Raw genomic sequence first — 19,530 nt, 5'->3', positions numbered from 1 at the left:
AGCGCTCTAAACCATGAGCAGGTTTCCTTCCTTCTTTCTTTTCTTTCTTTCTCTCTTTCTCCTTCCTTCCTTCCTGCCTTCCTGCCTTCCTTCTCTGTCTCTTCCCTTTCTTTCTTTCTTTCTTTCTTTCTTTCTTTCTTTCTTTCTTTCTTTCTTTCTTTCTTTCTTTCTTTCTTTCTTTCTTTCTTTCTTTCCTTCCTTCCTTCCTTCCTCCCTCCCTCCCTCCCTCCCTCCCTTCCTTCCTTCCTTTTTTTGAGATGGAGTCACGCTCTGTCACCCAGGCTCAAGTGCAGTGGTGTGATCTTGGCTCACTTCACCTCCCGGGTTCAAGTGATTCTCCTGCCTCAGCCTCCTGAGTAGCACACATCTTTCTCCCTCCCTCCCTCCATCCCTCCCTTCCTGCTTGCTTGCTCTCTCTCTCTCTCTCTCTCTCTCCCCCCTTTCTTATAGAGTCTTGCTCTGTTGCTCAGGCTGGAACATAGTGGCACCATTATGGCTCGCTGCAGCCTTGACCTCCTGGGGTCAAGCAATTCTCTCACTTCAGCCTCCCAAGTAGTGAGAACTATAAGCACACACCACCACACCTGGCTCATTTTAAAAATTACTTTTTGTCTGGGTGCGGTGGCTCACACCTGTAATCCCAGTAATTTGGGAGGCCGAGGCAGGTGGATCACAAGGTCAAGAGCTCAAGACCATCCTGGCCAACACGGTGAAACCCGTCTCTACTAAAAATACAAAAATTAGCTGGGCATGGTAGTGCGTGGCTGTAGTCCCAGCTACTCAAGAGACTGAGACAAATAATTGCTTAAACCCAGGAGGCAGAGGTTGCAGTGAGCCGAGATTGCGCCACTGCACTCCAGTCTGGGTGACAGAGCAAGACTCCGTCTCAAAAAAATAAATAAATAAATAAAATTACTTTTTGTAGTGTTGGGGTCTCACTATGTTGCCTATGCTGGTCTCAAACTCCTGGGCTCAAGCGGTCTTCCTGCCTTGGCCTCCCAAAGTGGGATTACAGGTGTGAGCCGCCGTGCCTGGCCTGGAGCAGGTTTTCTAACAATTCCTCTGTTCCCTTCTCTTCCTCCCTTTCTTGCTCCTTCCACTCCAGTACTTCTAGCTACATTTCTGCTTCTCTTTCTCCCCTCTTTGATTCTTCCTTTCCGTTCAACTTCTGGCTCAGGCTGGCCAAGTTTCCAAATCAGGGAAGAAATTATTTGCAGAGCTGGTAGGTCTGAAGGACTGTGGCTACTGCAAACCTCAAATGGAATCCACTGCAGCCCCCTCCAGTTGCCTTCCTACTTTGGGCCTCTAAGTTATTCCTGCATTTTTCAGCACTTTCTACTTAGGGCTGTCCTGATCATCGATTCTGGACAAAGTTTCTTTTGTATTCTACATCTGGCCCTTCACCCTTTCTGCAAGGAAAAAATGTCCAAGTCTTTCTGGAAATGTAGCTTAGATACTTGAAATAAAAATGCTCCAATTCATTCATTTGAGCCAATTTTTTTTAATAGGAATGTGGTGACATAAGACATAATATTAACACATGCCAATAATATTGATGTTAGCTGAGATTACTAGTTTACAATAACGCTATGTATTAACACTATTGACAGCACAAAGTGTTACTATCTTAATTTTATGATTTCTATTATCATGTAATCAATGCATAGCCTAAAAATTATATAGAGAACATTGGTTTGGGGAGAATAAATCAGAAAGGCAGAGACACTGTAAAGAGGAAATCTAGTTAGGGGCTACTGGAAAAGTACAGACACTAGATGATGAATACATGAGCCAAGCTTTATAATTTGGCATTTGGAATAATTCCACTGTCAACAAAAGCTGTAAGATACTTTGGTAAGGGGGCCGGGCTTGGTGGCTCAGGCCTATAATCCCAGCACTTTGGGAGGCCGAAGCGGGCGGATCATGAGGTCAGGAGATTAAGACCATCCTGGCTAACACAGTGAAACCCCGTCTCTACTAAAAATACAAAAAAGTAGCCGGGCGTGGTGGTGGGTGCCTATAGTCCCAGCTACTCTGGAGGCTAAGGCAGGAGAATCACTTGAACCAGGGAGGTGGAGGTTGCAGGGAGCCGAGATGGCGCCACTGCACTCCAGCCTGGGCAACAGAGTGAAACTCTGTCTCAAAAAAAAAAAAAGAGATACTTTGGTATTCATAACCAAATCACTAAGTATTGCCACCTTTCCAAATCTGCAGAGTCCCTGGTCTCAGAAGCACACAATCCTAATTTCCCCAGCCCACATTCTCTCATTAAGGCACATTATTTTGTTTTGGATCTCAGCACACAGCTGCCAAATAGAATGCTTCTCCCCCAGTGTCCGCCCAATTTTCTGCCTGCCTGGAGCCCGGAAGGTGCACCTGGGCAGAGTCAACGCAGGACACTTGGTGGGACCTCTCTTGCCACAGGCTCTCACAGGGAGTGGTCACTTGCCATGAGTAGTATTCAAAACCAGCAAGCAAGGTGTAGTCTGAGCTCCTTTAAGCTCCAGCGTTTGGGGGCTCCTGGTGAGTCCCCAGAGAAGAGTCCAGAAAGAAGAATGGAAGGAGGGTGGCCTGCAAGGGGGGGTGTCCTCCTCTGCCTCACTGTCAGTCTTCTGCTTCAAGGTAAGATGGGACAAGAACAGGGAAGACCAGAATGTGGTTCTGAGGGACACCTGGACTCACCTCTAGCATTTGGAGGGCATTCAGAATGAACGTGTTAAATATTTCTTCCATAATGTCTGTGTCCTGATTTCCTTTTGGTGACAGGTAGAAAAACATTTCACTGATGAGTACAAACAGACTTTCTCTATTCCTGCCTGCACAGGGATCTATCAAACCGTCTCATTTCACCACTTCTCCAATTCCACCTTTTCACCGACTTCTGATGCTCCTCTGCCTCAACCCTCTTCCCACCTCCTTGTCTCTGTTTCTCTTGATGTGATATCTATGAGAAGAGTAGCTGCTGATTTTAAACATGCCCTGAGGGAGGGGACAATCTGAGGTGGAAATGAGTAGATATTTTGCTTCCATGAAGTAATATTTGTTCCCAATCTGGGCACGTACCTTAAATATTATGGAAAGAGATGGAGATAGAGAGAAGGAGGCAGAGAAAAGAACTATATAATGATGGCAATGGGGCAAAGATGCCACTCAGGTACTACCCAGATGGCTCCCTGGCCGTGGCCAAGAGACGATATCTGCACCGGTCTCACTTTGTGGTTTTTTGTTTTTTGTTGTTGTTTGTTTTTTGACATGGAGTCTCACTCTGTTGCCCAGGCTGGAGTGCAGTGGCGTGATTTCGGCTCACTGCAACCTCCGCCTCCCAGGTTCAAGTGATTCTCCTGACTTAGCTTCCTGAATAGTTGGGATTACAGGCGCACACTACCACACCCAGCTGATTTTTGTATTTTTAGTAGAGATGGGGTTTCACCATGTTGGCCAGGATGGTCTCGATCTCTTGACCTTATGATCCACCCACCTCGGCCTCCCAAAGTGCTGGGATTACAGGCATGAGCCACCGCGCCTGGCACATTGGCCTCACTTTGTGACTGAACAAATCCTGTATGCTCAGTGATGTCACCTTGTGACCCCAATGCTAGAAATAACCCACGAGATAACTGAGGTCACTAAATCTGAGAAGAGCAAAATGAATGCATAGCACCAAGGTAAGCACCTAGTCAGATACCTACTACGTTTCCCATACCTACCTAGTAAGCACAGTTGTGTAAAATGTCTCTTATCCTCTTGATAAATCAGTTCTTGCCTTCAGTAGACCTAAGATCCTAAGAGTTAGAGAGAGAAATGCATTAGCATCAATTTTTAGGTGACCTGGACCACAAGATTTGGGCAGTTCTACTGCTAGGTGAGCCAAGAGCCTTGCGACGGGTACATTAAAGGACTCCTGGAAGTAGCTGCCATTGCACTTAAGCCAAGTTTTCATACAGATTTGGGCAAACTTTGCATGAGGTTGAAACAATGGGAATGAGAATAGAGCCCTGACCTCAGCTCACCACATCAACTTCCACCATTTGCCTACCAGCCCAGCCCATCATCCCCAACCATGGCCTTGGGAGTCTTGGCATGGGAAGGAGGGGCTCACCTGCTCCTCTCAGTATATCCCCTATTTTGTCTCTCTGCAGAGAGACTCCAGCCCTGGAAATGGAGTCCCTCCCTCACGGAGTCTCTGCTCTCTATAGGAAAAGGCGACGCTTTTACCATCAATTGCTCAGGCTTTGACCAGCATGGGGTTGACCCTGCTGCCTTCCAAGCAGTGTTTGACAGAAAGGCCTTCTGTCCATTCACCAACTACAGCATCCCTACCCATGTCAACATCTCCTTCACCCTGTCTGCCATCCTGGGAGTGGTGAGATTTAGTCCCTGCATCTTTCCCATGGCTTCTAATAAGGAACAAGGACCCTCTGCCCTGTCAACCCAACATGGCCCTGGCCCCATGGTGAACAAGAGGTACCCTGGATGGATTTAACACAAGTTAGATGGTTTTCCTATGCAATGGAGAGGCACGAAGAAGAATACTACAGTGATATTTTTTCAGGAAGCCATTTGTCTTTGAATCCTGTCGTTTCTAGAATTCTCTAAAAAAAAAGTAGTCTGTATATTAATTAAAATCAGAATTGCCCGTAGACACGGGAAACAAGTGAGGAAAAGACAATTCAGCATCTACAACAATGCCTGACCCAATAAATTAGTAAATATTGGTGGGAATATGAGGTGGACATGGGCCAAACCTTTTTACACTAATAATCCTGCATGGAAATTTCCTCATCACGATGCACAGCTCCAGCTGCTGACGTCATTCCTGTGGATGGATTTGGTAAGACAGATTCAAATATCTCCTCCCCACTTCATTTATAATTTTAAGCCTGAGGAGTTAGAAGTGACTTAAAGGGGCCAGGAGCGGTGGCTCACGCCTGTAATCCCAGCAATTTGGGAGGCCGAGGCAGGTGGATCACCTGAGGTCAGGAGTTCGAGACCAGCCTGACCAACATGGTAAAACTCCATCTCTAATAAAAATACAAAAATTATCTGGGTGTGGTGGCAGGTGACTGTAATTCCAGCTAATCGGGAGGCTGAGACAGGAGAATTGCTTGAACCTGGGAGGCAGAGGTTGCATAGAGCCAAGATTGTGCCACTGAACTCCAGCCTGGGCGACAAGAGTGAAACTTAGTCTCAAAAACAAAAAATAAATAAAAAGAGAAAGAGCCTAGAAGAAGAGCACAGCAGGGGAGACCCTGGAAGGAAGGGAGACAAGAGCTGATAAAGCCTCCATCTCTTCCCTTCCTTCCCCAAACAGCATGGATGTGTCTCAGACGCCTTCAGGTCTCACTGCCTATATCAGCAGTGAAGGTCAAATAAAGTACGATAAGCCAATGAGAGTGACCAGCATCTGTAACCTGGACATCTTCTACTTCCCTTTTGACCAACAGAACTGTACCTTCACCTTCAGTTCTTTCCTCCACACAGGTAAGTGTGACACATTTTGGTAGCTGTTTAAGATTCAGGGAAAGACATTTGAGTGGTGTAGGTATCATTAGAAAAGGTTTTGGATCAGTGTTGCTCCACTCTGGTGGCCTAACAAAGCTTTTTGAAAATACCAATGACTGTCCAGGCACAGTGGCTCACACTGTAATCTCAGCACTTTGGTAGGCAAAGGCGGGACGAATGCTTGTGCCTAGGAGTTTGAGACCAGCCTGGGCAACATAGTGAGACCTCGATCTCTACAAAATATAAAAAGAATTAGCCCCAGCTACTTGGGAGGCTGAGGCAGGAGGATAATTTGAGCCACAGAGGCTGAGGCTGCAGTGAGCTGTGATTGCACACTGCATTCCAGCCTGAGTGACAGAGTGAGACTCTGTTTTTAAAACAAAAAACAGGGCCGGGTGCGGTGGCTCATGCCTGTAATCCCAGCACTTTGGGAGACCGAGGCAGGCGGATCACAAGGTCAGGAGATTGAGACCATCCTGGCTAACACAGTGAAACCCTGTCTCTACTAAAAGTACAAAAAAAAAAAAAAAAAAAAAAATTAGCCAGGCGTGGTGGCGGACGGCTGTAGTCCCAGCTACTTGGGAGGCTGAGGCGGGAGAATGGCGTGACCTGGGAGGCAGAGCTTGCAGTGAGCCGAGATCGTGCCACTGCACTCCAGCCTGGGTGACAGAGCAAGACTCCGTCTCCAAAAAGAAAAAAAAAAAAGAAAAAAAAAAAAACAGGCCGAGCGCGGCGGCTCATGTCTGTAATCCCAGTACTTTGGGAGGCCAAGACAGGCAGATCATGAGGTCACGAGATCCAGACCATCCTGGCTAACACAGTGAAACCCCGTTTCTACTAAATATACAAAAAAGTAGCCGGTCATAGTGGCGGGCGCCTGTAGTCCCAGCTACTAGGGAAGCTGAGGCAGGAGAATGGTGTGAAACTCGGGAGGGAGAGGTTGCAGTGAGCCGAGATTGCACCACTGCACTCCAGCCTGGGCGACAGAGCGAGACTCTGTCTCAAAAACAAAACAAAACAAAACAAAACCAAAAACAAAATCCTAATAACTGCACATCACCCCAGATGCCAATTAAATTGTCCCAGGTGGGACCCAGGTGATGCTAACATGTGGACAGGGTTAAGAACTGCTGCTTTACAAGCTGGGCGGCCCATGTGCCAAATGAGGCCCAGCTGACTCTGAGCTGCTGCACACCTATAATTTTTAGCTCAAATCTTTTAACTCTAATAGCTAACACACTTAAAAACCGGTAAATTAATATAACCGAATGCCACCAGGTGTCATGTGGCAGATTTGGATAAACTAAAACCATCAAAGTGGGCATGCATATAATTATTAAAATATTGAGCTCTTCAAGCTTGATTCCACTAAAACACCACCATACAACTGGGGGACTGAGAAGGAAAATAGGAACGACTCCAAAAGTTCTTGACTCACATTTGAGTCATATCCAATATTCCCATAATGAACTAGATTCACTCTTGTTTTCAACAACAAAAGAAATTAATGCTGCTGCCCACACACATATGAATTGCTAGTCAGGTAACCCACTTCTGAGAAAACCAGAATACCCTGCTTTAAAAGGACAGAAGAAAATTTGTTTTAGAAGCTCAGTGCGGGAGGAATCCAATTTTGTGGGCAGACTTACCTGTGTAGTAATGAACTGACCAGCCTCCCTTCCAGTGGACGGCATGCTGCTGGGCATGGACAAGGAGGTGTGGGAGATCACAGACATGTCTCACAACGTCATCTGAACCCAGGGGGAGTGGGAGCTCTTGGGCATCAACAAGGCCACCCCAAAGATGTCCATGGGCAACAACCTATATGACCAGATCATGTTCTATGTGAGTCCAGGGGTCCCTATTTGACTTCTGATCCCAGCAGCTTCGTGATTGTCCTCTTGACCTAATGCTCTTTGGGAAGTGAAAAAGAAGCTCCAGGCCGGGAGCAGTGGTTCACACCTGTAATCCCAACACTTTGGGAGGCCGAGGTGGGGGGATCACCTGAGGTCAGGAGTTCAAGACCAGCCTGGCCAACATGGTGAAACCCCGTCTCTACTAAAAAAAAAAAAAAAAATTAGCCAGGTGTGGTGGTACATGCCTGTAGTTCCAGCTACTCGGGAGGCTGAGACAGGAGAATCGCTTGAACCCAGGAGGTGGAGGTTGCAGTGAGCTGAGATAGTGCCCCTGCACTCCAGCCTGGGCAAGACAGTGAGACTCCGTCTCAAAAAAAAAAAAAAAGTTCCAGAGGGTTGGGCGCCTGCTCCCCACTGCCCCATCTACCTAATTACCCTGAAGCAGGATCCCCAAGGCCTCCCCTGCTCCCCATTCACCCACTCCTCATTCACCCGCTCCTGCTCTGGAGAGGGGAGGAATGGCTGGACTGTAATAAGCCCTGCCACTTAGAATGGAACAGCTCACCCCTACTGCTCACAATGACTTCAAGGGTCCACTTGCACCTAAAATTATCCAGTCATTGTGTTCCTAGTAGGTTAAAAATGAATGCAAATTAGACAACAAATCAGAGGCCGCTATGTAGACGAGCACAATTAAATGTGCAAATGTTACTTTAAAAGATCGTCCCCAGCAGCCTCACAGCACATTGGCAAGGATTAGGGGTCAGCTATACAAATTGAGCCCTCTGCCATCTATTTATCTGGATCTTCTCTGGTCTCTTTCCAGGTGGCCATCAGGCACAGGCCCAGCCTCTACATCATAAACCTGCTGGTGCCCAGTAGCTTTCTGATTGCCATTGACGCCCTCAGCTTCTACCTGCCAGCAGAGAGCGAGAATCACGCCCCATTCAAGATAACTTTTCTGCTGGGCTGCAACGTCTTCCTGCTCATGATGAATGACTTGCTTCCTGCCAGTGGCACCTCCCTCATCAGTATGGCTCCTCCCACTTTCTGGAGGAGAAAAGGCACCCAGGGCCAGGGAGGAGGGTCAGGGAGGAGGGCCAGGAGAAATGGCTGCTGCTCCGCCGAAGGAAGGAAGGAAGGGGCTGTGAAAGAAGACTGGATTTAGGAAAGAGGCATGAGAAATACTTACAGATAAATTTGCCTGGTTTACTTATAATTTGTTCTGCCCTCAGGTGTCTACTTCGCCCTGTCTCTCTCCCTGATGGTGGGCAGCCTGCTGGAGACCGTCTTCATTACCTACCAGCTGCACGTGGCCACCACCCAGCCCACACCCATGCCTCTGTGGTTCCACTCCCTGCTGCTCCACTGCACCAGCCCAGGGAGATGCTGTCCCACTGCGGCCTGGAAGGGAAATAAAGGCCTGGGTCTCACCCCCACCCACCTGCCTGGTGAGGGAAGTCAGCACTGCCCACACTCCTCTAATCCTGTCCCTTCCCACTTCATGGCTGAGCCTCTGTCCTCTCCACAGGCACAAAGGAGGCGGGGGAGTTAACAGGGAAGCAGCTGGGACCCAGAGAGACCGAGCTAGATGGGGGCTCAGGATGCACAAAGACCCAGCTAATGGAGCAGTGGGTGCAGTTCAGCCACGCGATAGACACCCTGCTCTACCAGACTCACTTTCCTTATCTTAGCCACTTATCCCCAGTGACTACCATGTCCCCTTCTAAATTCCAAAAACTCCAGCACAGCACTACCAAGCAGGTTCGGGATGGCCCTGGACAATTTCCTGTCTGTTGCTCAGGCTGCTTATTCCTGCTCACCTTCAGTCTCCCTGAGCTACCACCTAACTCCTCACTGCCTGATCAATGGAAGTCCAGGTCAGTGGAGTCTCTCCTTGATCGATCACCCCAATAAACAACTTTCCAGGAAGCACTGGCTCTTCAGTTTGTTTGTTTATTTATTTATTTATTGAGACAGAGTCTTGCTCTGTCACCCAGGCTGGAGTGCAGTGGTGCCATCTCAGCTCACTGCAACCTCCACCTCCCAGGCTCAAGTGATTCTCATACCTCAGCCTCCTGAGTAGCTGGGATTACAGGTGCACACCATCACGCCCAGGTAATTTTTGTATTTTTAGTAGAGACGGGGTTTCGCCATGTTGGCCAGGCTGGTCTGGAACTCCTGACCTCAAGTGTTCTGCCTGCCTCGGCCTCCAAAGTGCTGGGATTACAAGCGTGAGCCACCTCGTCCAGCCCTCTTCGTTATATTTATTACAAACTCTGGGGTGGAGACTTCTCTTGCAGAAGCTTTGATACTTCCCCCTAAGCAGGTGTAATCTGATGTGATTTTAAGGGTTTTAGACACTTTCAGAGTTTTATAAGAATAAGAAAGCCAAGTCTTATTTGTGATAAATTATTTCATTTGCAATAAAATATTTACAAATGCAAAGTGTTCCTTTCAGCAACCATTTCTTTTTCACTTTCCTTCACCTCTCATTCCTGAAATTGCTCTTTAAAATAAATCATACATTATGTCATTCTTTTTTATTCTAACAGGTTTCTCTTACTTCATAACATCAAACAGAGTGGGATTTCTAAATATGCGTGCTTGAGGCTGGGTGGCTCATGCCTGTAATCCCAGCGCTTTAGGAGGCCAAGGAGAGAGGCCAGGAGTTTGAGACCAGCCTGGGCAACAAAGCGAGACCTTGTCTCTACAAAAATAATAATTAACTAATTAATTAATTAAAAATTAGCCAGGTGCAATGGTACATGCCTGTAGTCCTAGCTACTCGAGGGACTAAGGTAGAAGGATCGCTTGAGCCCAGTTCAAAGTCACAGGGAGCCATGATCGCACCCTTGCAACCCAGCTTGGGCAACGGAGCAAGAACCAGTCTCTTAAAAATAAAATAAAACAAAAAAAAAAAGGTTTTTTAAGTTCCCTGTTCACAGCAGGGCTTGGTAGTTCATGCCTGTAATCCTAGCACTTTTGGGAGGCTGAGGCAGGCGGATCTCAAGATCAGGAGTTCGAGACCTGTCTGGCCAATATGGTGAAACCCTATCTCTACTAAAAATACAAAAACTAGCCGGGCGTGGTGGTGTGCACCTGTAGTCCCAGCTACTTTGGAGGCTGAAGCAGAAGAATTGATTGAACCTGGAAGGTAGAGGTTGCAATGAGCCGAGATTGTGCCACTGTACTCCAGGCTGGGTGACAGAGCAAGACTCTGTCTCAAAAAAAAAAAAAAAAAAAAAAGTAGTTCACACTTTCATCAGCAGCTATAATCATGGGAGAATTCTAATAGCTAGCTGCGAGCAAGACCTGAGGAGAAACAGAAATTGAAAGGGAAAGTCAAAAAACACCAGAGACAAATTTCTGGCTATTTCAGTTGGATAAACACATTTCAGGGATTTATTCGTTTACCCTTCTGCCTCCCCTGAGAGTGTGCTTTCATAAAGATCAGGGTCAATGTCTCATCCATTTTTATAGTTTAGCGCATGGTACCACATCTGGCACATCATGGATACTTAATACAGACTTGGGTTTTTTTTGTTTTTTCTTTCCAGCTTTTAGGTTCAAGAGGTACATGTGCAGGTTTGTTACCTGGGTAAATTACGCATCACAGGGGTTTGGTGTACAGATAATATTGTCATCCAGCTTAATATCCGATAGGTAGTTTTGTTTGTTTGTTTGTTTCTTTTTTTTGTTGAGATGGAGTTTTGCTCTTGTTGCCCAGGCTGGGGTGCAATGGCATGATCTTGGCTCATAGCAACCTCCACTTCCCGGGTTCAAGCTATTCTCCTGCCTCAGCCTCCCAAGTAGCTGGGATTACAGGCGTGCACTACCATGCCTGGTTAATTTTGTATTTTTAGTAGAGACGTGGTTTCTCCATGTTGGTCAGGCTGGTCTCAAACTCCTGACCTCAGGTGATCCGCCTGCCTTGGTCTCCCAAAGTGCTGGGATTACAGGTGTGAGCCACCATGCCCGGCCACCTGATAGGTAGTTTTTCAATCATCATCCTCCCCTCACCCTCCATCCTCAAGTAGGCCCCAGTGTCTATTGTTCCCTTCTTCGTGTCCATGTGTATTCAGTGTTTAGCTCCCGCTTATAAGTGGGAACATGAAGTACTTGGTTTTCTTTTTCTTTTTGAGATGGAGTCTCGCTCTGTTGCCAGGCTGGAGTGCAGTGGCACGATCTCAGTTCATTGCAACCTCTACCTCCCCGGTTCAAGTGATTCACCTGCCTCAGCCTCCCAAGTAGGTGGGACTACAGGCGCCCGCCAACATGCCCAGCTAATTTTTTATATTTTCAATAGAGACAGGGTTTCACTATGTTGGCCAGGATGATCTCAATCTCTTGACCTCGTGATCCACCTGCCTCAGCCTCCCAAAGTGCTGGGATTACAGGCATGAGCCAATGTGCCCGGCCTTTACAAGCACCCACCACTACGCTCGGCTAATTTTGTATTTTTAGTAGAGACAGGTTCTCACCATGTTGGTCAGGCTGGTCTCAAACTCCTGACCTCAGGTGATCCACCTGTCTCGGCCTCTGAAAGTGTTGGGATTACAGGCTGAGCCACTGCTCCTGGCAGTACTTAGTTTTCTGTTCCTGTGTTAATTCTCTTAAGATAAGGCCTCCGGCTCCATCCATGTTTCTACAAAGGCCATTATCTCCTTTTTTATGACTGTGTAGTATTCCATGTGCATATGTACCGTATTTTCTTTATCCAGTCCACCATTGATGTGCTTCTAGGTTGATTCCATGTCTGCTATTGTGAATAGTCCTAAAATGAACATACATTTGCATGTGTCTTTATGGTAGAATGATTTACATTCATTTGAGTATATATCTGTGATAGAATTGCTGGGTCAAATGGTAGCTCTATTTTAAGTTCTTTGAGAAATCTCCGCACTGCTTTCCACAGTGGCTGAACTAATTTACATTCCCACCAGCAGCATATACATGTTCTCTTTCCTCCACAACCTCTCCAGCGTCTGTTATTTTTTTCCAACTTTTACGTAACAGCCAATCTGACTGGAGTGAGATGATATGTCATTGTAGTTTGGATTGCATTTCCCTAACACTTAGTGATATTGAGCATTTTCTCACATGCTTCTTGGCCACACATGTGTCTTCTTTTGAGAAGTGAATACAGCCTTGTTGAATGAGTAAATGTGTGAATGAATGCCAGCCAGCCAAAATCCACATTTTACTAGCTCTAACTGTAAATCCCTTCCCAACAGATTTTATTTTATTTTCTTTATCGAATGTGGAAAATTAACGCAACACATCTTCATGTGTCAACTATCTCTGAGTTCTTGGAGATGTTACTTATATCCTGGCAAAGGCATTTCTGATATCAGATTCTCTTGTTTCCTTCTTCTTTCCATTACTTGGAACATATTTCCCACTCAGAAACTCACTTGGTTTTTGCCAATAACTTAAAATGAAGAATGTCTATTAAGCCATTGAGGAATTTCAAATTTCTTAAGATCACTTTTTTACTATTTATTTTCCTTCCCCATTTCCACATTTATATTTCTCTAGACGTCATCTTGCGATTTTTTTCATACATATGCAACTTGAGGTTTTCCATGCTAAGACTTTTGTTTGACAATGCCCTTTGCAAAAGAACATTCTGCTGATATGTTCAGGTGGAAGTGAGACTTGTGGGGTAAAATATGACCTGACAATGAGGCAAAATATATTAAACTACTACTAGCCAACATAGGTCAGCAGGAACATTAGCGGTGTTTCACGATTTGGGAGGGAATGATTCTGGTTTCTGATATCTCTCATTTTAAAAAAGAGAAAATGAGGAGTGTAGTGGCTCATGCGTGTAATCCCAAAACTTTGGAAGGCCTCGGCGGGAGGATTGCTTCGGCCCAGGAGTTTGAGATCAGCCTGGGCAACATAACAAGACTTCTTTTCTACAATAGCGACAACAACATACAAAAATCAGCTGGGCATGGTGGCGTCTGCCTGCAGTCCCAGCTACTTGAGGGGCTGAGGTGGGAGGATCGCTTGAGCCCAGGAGGTCTACAGTGCAGTGCGCTGTGATTGCCCCACTGCACTCCAGCCTTGGCGACAGATGAGACTCCGTCTCAATAAAGAAATAAATAAATATACACACACGCACGCACGCGCGCGCACACACACACACACAGTAGCCCTTGTGATCATAACTTTATTTTTTGTCCTCTATTTTTTATTTAAAACCTCTGTAGGTGTGTACATTGGAAATTTATGAACTCTGTAAAAATCAGACAATTGGCCCTGGATACACTACTCTCATCAAATGCTTGATTATTGTCTAACTTCTTGGGTAATTTCTACTCATGTCCCACTCTTTCCTTTCCTTGGCAGCATCTAGGGTCATGCTCACAACCTCTTCACGTCTCATTGTTTATTTTCTTTCTTTCTTTCTATTCTTTTTTTTTTTCCATGGAGTCTTGCTCTGTCTCCCAGACTGGAGTGCAGTGACGTGATCTTGGCTCACTGCAACCTCCGCCTCCCGGGTTCAAGCGATTCTCCTGCCTCAGCATCCCAAGTAGCTGGGATTACAGGCATCTGCCACCAGGCCTGGCTAATTTTTTTTTTTTTTTTTTTTTTAGTAGAGACAGGGTTTCACCATGTTGGTCAGGCTGGTTTTGAACTCCTGACCTCTGGTGATCCAGCCGCCTCGGCCTCCCAAAGTGTTGGGATTACAGGCGTGAGCCACCACGCCTAGCCTATTTTCTTATTATTTAAATAATTCTCAGAAGACTTTCTCCAAGAATAATTTCTTCCTACTTATTCTTTCAGTAGTTCATATATCTGACCATTCTTATGGTATGTTTTTTGGGTTTTTTTGTTTTTTTGTTTTGTTTTGTTTTGAAACAGAGTCTCACTCCGTTGCCCAGGCTGGAGTGCAATGGTGTGATCTTGGCTCACTGCAACCTCTGCTTCCTGGGTTCAAGCAATTCTCCTTCTACGGCCTCCCGACTAGCTGGGATTACAGGCGTGCACCACAATGCCCAGCTAATTTTTTAAAATATTTTTAGTGGAGACAGAGTTTTGCCATGTTGGCCAGACTGGTCTCAAACTCCTGACCTCAAGTGATCCACCTGCCTCAGCCTCCCTAAGTGCTGGAATTGCAGGCATGAGCCACCATGTCTGGCCTCTTAGGGTATGTTTTTGTCTCATCATTATCTTTGATTCCTTCCATCTTCTAGAAATCCAACATGTCTATGGACAATACCATATTTCACACTTATCCCCTCTCTTCTTTCATCTCTATTTGTTTATCTGAAAACCAAGCTCATCTGTCTGCTCTTCACTACTCCCTCTCGCTCTCTCCTTCCTCCATTACTCTTCCTGACTTTTTCCTTTTCTTTCTTTTTCTTTTTCTTTTTTTTTTTTTTTTTTTTGAGACAGTTTCACTCTTGTTGTCCAGGCTGCAGTGCAGTGGCACAATCTTGGTTCACTGCAACCTCTGCCACCCGGGTTCCAGCGATTCTCCTGCTCAGTCTCCCAAGTAGCTGGGATTACAGGCACCTGCCACTGCACCTGGCTAATTTTTTGTTTTAGTTTTTGTAGAGACGGGGCTTTACCATGTTGGCCAGGCTGGTCTTGAACTTCTGACCTCGTGATCCACCCTCCTCAGCCTCCCAAAGTGCTGGGATTACAGGCATGAGCCACTGTGCCTAGCCCCTGTATTTTTCCTTATACCAACCCTTTCACTATCATTTCTCCTTAATGATTTCACTAGCTTGTTGCAAACCTCTCATCCACATCTGACATTTAGGAAAACTCATCTAGATCATCATCCTTAATAATTCAAAGGTGATGCTCATGATACTGATTATTCCATATATATGGCATAGATGTCAAAATCTATACAAAATAAGTAGCACTTAAAATACACTATGACGGCCAGGCACGGTGGCTCATGACTGTAATCCTAGCACTTTGGGAGGCCGAGGGGGGCGGATCACCTGAGGCCAGGAGTTTGATACCAGCCTGACCAATATGGTGAAACCCCGTCTTTACTAAAATACAAAAAATTAGCCGAGCGTGGTGGCAGGTGCCTATAATCCCAGCTACTCAGGAGGCTAAGGCAGGAGAATTGCTTGAACCTAGGAGGCAGAGGTTGCAGTGAGCCAAGTTCGGGCCACTGCACTCCAGCCTGGGTGATCAAGTGAGACGCCTTCTCAAAAATAAATAAATAAATAAATAAAAATTAAAAATAAATAAAATAAAATACACCATGAGAATGTTCTACTACATGTGAGGCCATCTGTTGCAAGGAACACCAGGAGGTTTGCAGCTTCTTACAAGCAAGCGTGATGACTTATAAAGGTGCAACTCAGGAGATAGAAGATAAACACAATTAGGAAATAAGTCATTCTTTAAGATTCTTCCCTTCAGGGTAATTTAGTAATTCTGTCAAATTATCCAAAGCCAACATTTTCTAGATCTGGGTCTCTTTTTACTCCCTAGCTTTTGCTACACACTTTGTTTTTTTTTTTGGAGACAGAATCTTGCTCTGTCGCCCAGGCTGGAGTGCAGTGGTGTGATCTCAGTTCACTGTAACCTCCACCTCCCAGATTCAAGTGATTCTTGTGCCTCAGTCTCCGGAATAGCTGGGATTACAGGCGTGTACCACCACATCTGCTAATTTTTGTATTTTTTTTTTTTTTTAGTAGAGACGGGGTTTCACCATGTTAGCCAGGCTGGTCTCTAACTCCTGACCTCAGGTAATCCACCCACCTCGGCTTTCCAAAGTGCTGGAATTACAGGCGTGAGTCACTGCACCCGGCTGTGATCCTTTCTTTCCTTTCCTTCTTTCTTCTTTTTTTTTTTTTTTTTGAGATGGAGTCTCACTCTGTCACCCAGGCTGGAGTGCAGTGGCGCCATCTCAGCTCACTGCAAGCTCCGCCTTCCGGGTTCAAGCCATTCTCCCACCCCGGCCTCCCAAGTAGCTGGGACTACAGGTGCCTGCCACCACGCCCAGCTAATTTTTTTTTTTTTGTATTTTTGTATTTTTAGTAGAGACGGGGTTTCACCGTGTTAACCAGGATGGTCTCGATCTCCTGACCTTGTGATCCACCCACCTCAGCCTCCCAAAGTGCTGGGATTACAGGCGTGAGCCACTGCACCCGGCTAGCTGGCTCTTTTCTTTTTTCTTTTCTTTTCTTTTCTTCTTTCCTTTTCTTTCTTTCTTCCTCCTTCCTTCCTTCTTTCCCTCCCTCCCTCCCTCCTTCTTTCTTTCCCTCCCTCCCTTCCTTCCTTCCATCTATCCTTCCTTCCTTCAAGGAGTCTCACTCTGTAGCCCAACCTGAAGTGCTATGGTGTGCAATGGTGTGATTTCGGCTCACTGCAACCTCTGCCTCCTAGGCTCAAGCAGTTCTCTTGCCTCAGTCTCCCAAGTATCTGGGATTACAGGCGCCTGCCACCACTCCCGACTAATTTTTTGTATTTTAGTAGAGACGGGGTTTCACCATGTTGAATAGTTCACGAACTTCTGACCTCAGGTGATCTGCCGACCTTGGCCACCCAAAGTACTGGGATTATAGGAATGAGCCACCGCGCATGGCCTCCACACTTTTTAATCATACTCTTCACTAGATACCAGGGGAGCCGTAGTTCTATCTGCTTGCCTACTTTCTACTCCGGCAAAAGTGAAAAGCATACCCCTTGTCTATGTCCTCCTACTTGCTAAGCAAAAATCTACTTAGATCCCCAGTTTGAGGGATCTTAAGTACTTTCTTTTAACTCTTCTCTGCCTTACAGCAGATTCCATCTTTCATGCATTGTCTGAGCCACTCTGAGACACTTAGTCACCCAAAGCAGTTTCTTATTTCAACATTCAATCAGTCTTTTTTTTTTTTTTTGAGACAATATTTCACTCTTGTTGCCCAGGCTAGAGTGCAATAGCACAATCTCGACTCACTGCAACCTCTGCCTTCCGGGTTCAAGCGATTCTCCAGCCTCAGCCTTCGGAGAAGCTGGGATTACCGGTGCCCGCCACCAGACTCAGCTAATTTTTGTATTTTTTAGTAGAGACAAGGTTTCACCTTGTTGGCCAGGTTGGTCTCTAACTCCTGAGCTCAAGTGATTCACCTGCCTTGGTCTCCCAAAGTGCTGGGATTACAGGTGTGAGCCACCATGCCCAGCCTACATTCAGTCATTCTTAACCCATATTTTGAATCATTAATCCAGTCTTTTAATATACTAGGTGCAACACACAGCAGGCATACCAAAACATCAGATGCAACAAGAAAAGTTTTTGTTCCATCACTTGATTATTTTTTATTTGAACTTTTTTTTGCAATGTCACACATGTACAGAAAAGTATGCAAATCATATAGGTCAATGAATTATTCACTCAGTGAATTATTAATATGGACCACACCTGTATAACCACCACCCAAGTAAAGAAATAGACCAACTCTTGGGAAAACCCCCTTTGGGGCTCATCCCAATCATTGTCTTATTCAGACTTTCCAAAGCTAGTCACTAACCTGACATCTAAATTAGTTTAGCCAGTTTTCAGATTTTGTATAAATGGTATTACAGTATTATTCTTTTGTGTCTGACTTTATTTACTCAACATTATGTTTGTGAGATTTATCCATGTTGTTGTGAGTGTTAAGTTTGTTCATAGTCATCGTCGTATAGTTTTTCACTTTATTTTTTGACTAGCAATTATAGTCTTATTTGTGGAACTTACTCACTCAATCTTACACTAGATTCAAGTCATCACTCATTAAAATCACTGCTCATTTATTGATGTTAAAAGAACATTGGCAGATTGTCTTCAGCCATGCATGAAACTAGAGAAATTAATTTTACTTGCTTATCTTCCCTTTATATTTTCAGTTCTATGCATTTGGGTGTGATACCTTCAATCCTTTTTGTAAGAAGGAAGGGAATGAATGAGCTAGTAAATACAGACATTCAAAGACCGCAGATGTAACACTGAAGAACTGCCAAGTTTTAAATATTTTTGCAAAACCAGTTACTACATTCAGATGATCACCAAACTTATAGATGAACTGTATTTCAAATGTTAATTGACAAAATCAATAGTTTGGAATTCAGAACATGCTTTCCATAGAAACACATTTTAAGCAGCATTCAATAAATAAATTAGAATATTTAAAAGTCTATTTAACCCACAAGGCAGCTGAAATACTATATATGCGCAATAAAAAAAAAAAGTCAAATAAGTTAAAATGCTGTTTCAAAACTGAAAATGAAACAAGTAAAATTAATAAAATGGGATAAAAAATGGTTGTAAATTTTTATGTTTGAGGAAAAGCAGACTTGGTTAGAGGAGACTGGAGTTGGTGCCCAGTGAGAGAACACATGGCATGCACCCAGGCGAGGTCAACCAGCTAGGTCCCAAATCAACGATCCAAACCAATCCCACTCCACCCCACATATCCATTCCAAGGTGCCTAAGTATCCACCTATGGCCGTAGTCTGAACAAACGCCAGCCCTGAGGGAGAGAGGTAGATCAAAGTGACACAGAATTTCTACAACTCCCACCGTCTCTTTCCTCACCCCCAACCACAAGAGTCTAAAAATATGGTGGAGATAAACCCAATGATGAAACAGTAGTCAGAGAAAAATCAGACAAACTTAGAGCCAAACTACAAGAGTCACATTCCAAAAGAAAAGACGTAGAGGAAAGCCATGAAATCCAGATAGAGCAAACTTTAAAAATGAAATCATAGAAGAAAGAAGGAGGACTTTTAAAATCTTAACATGGGCTCTAAAAAAATAAAAATTTTAAAAAATCTTAACATGGGAAACACCTTTCTAACTATTAAAAAAAAAAAACATAAAAGAGAAGATTGATAGATCTGACTACAAAAACCAATAAAGCAACGTAAACAAAATCAAAAGACCAACCAGACCAGGTATGGTGGCTCACACCTGTAATCCTAGCATTTTGGGACGCCAAGGTGGGCCAATTTCTTGAGGCTAGGAGTTTGAAACCAGCCTGGCCAATGTGGTACAACCCCATCTCTACTGAAAATACAAAAATTAGCCAGGAGTGGTGGCTCATGCCTGTAATCCCGGCTACTCGGGAGGCTGAGGCAGGAGAATCACTTGAACCCAGGAGTTGGAGGTTGCAGTGAGCCGAGATTACACCATTGCACTCCAGCCTGGGCATCAGAGTGAGAC

The 19,530-nt window shown here is 45.1% G+C and overlaps 1 protein-coding gene across 1 annotated transcript; it reads left to right on the top strand.

Annotated features, from left to right (window-relative positions):
- The first annotated feature begins 2,555 nt into the window (after window positions 1-2,555).
- HTR3C (5-hydroxytryptamine receptor 3C) lies at window positions 2,556-9,275 on the top strand. The gene is given in 8 exon segments (XM_025377364.1): window positions 2,556-2,622; window positions 4,197-4,362; window positions 4,786-4,894; window positions 5,247-5,481; window positions 7,187-7,347; window positions 8,185-8,389; window positions 8,594-8,809; window positions 8,890-9,275. Coding segments are annotated over 8 exon segments (1,545 nt in total).
- The last annotated feature ends 10,255 nt before the right edge of the window (window positions 9,276-19,530 follow it).

The sequence above is a fragment of the Theropithecus gelada genome, chromosome 2 (assembly GCF_003255815.1).
Source record: "Theropithecus gelada isolate Dixy chromosome 2, Tgel_1.0, whole genome shotgun sequence".
Classification (NCBI taxonomy): Eukaryota; Metazoa; Chordata; class Mammalia; order Primates; family Cercopithecidae; genus Theropithecus; species Theropithecus gelada.
The sequence above is the reverse complement of the archived record's forward strand: the minus strand, read 5'-3'. Positions and strand labels throughout refer to the sequence as shown.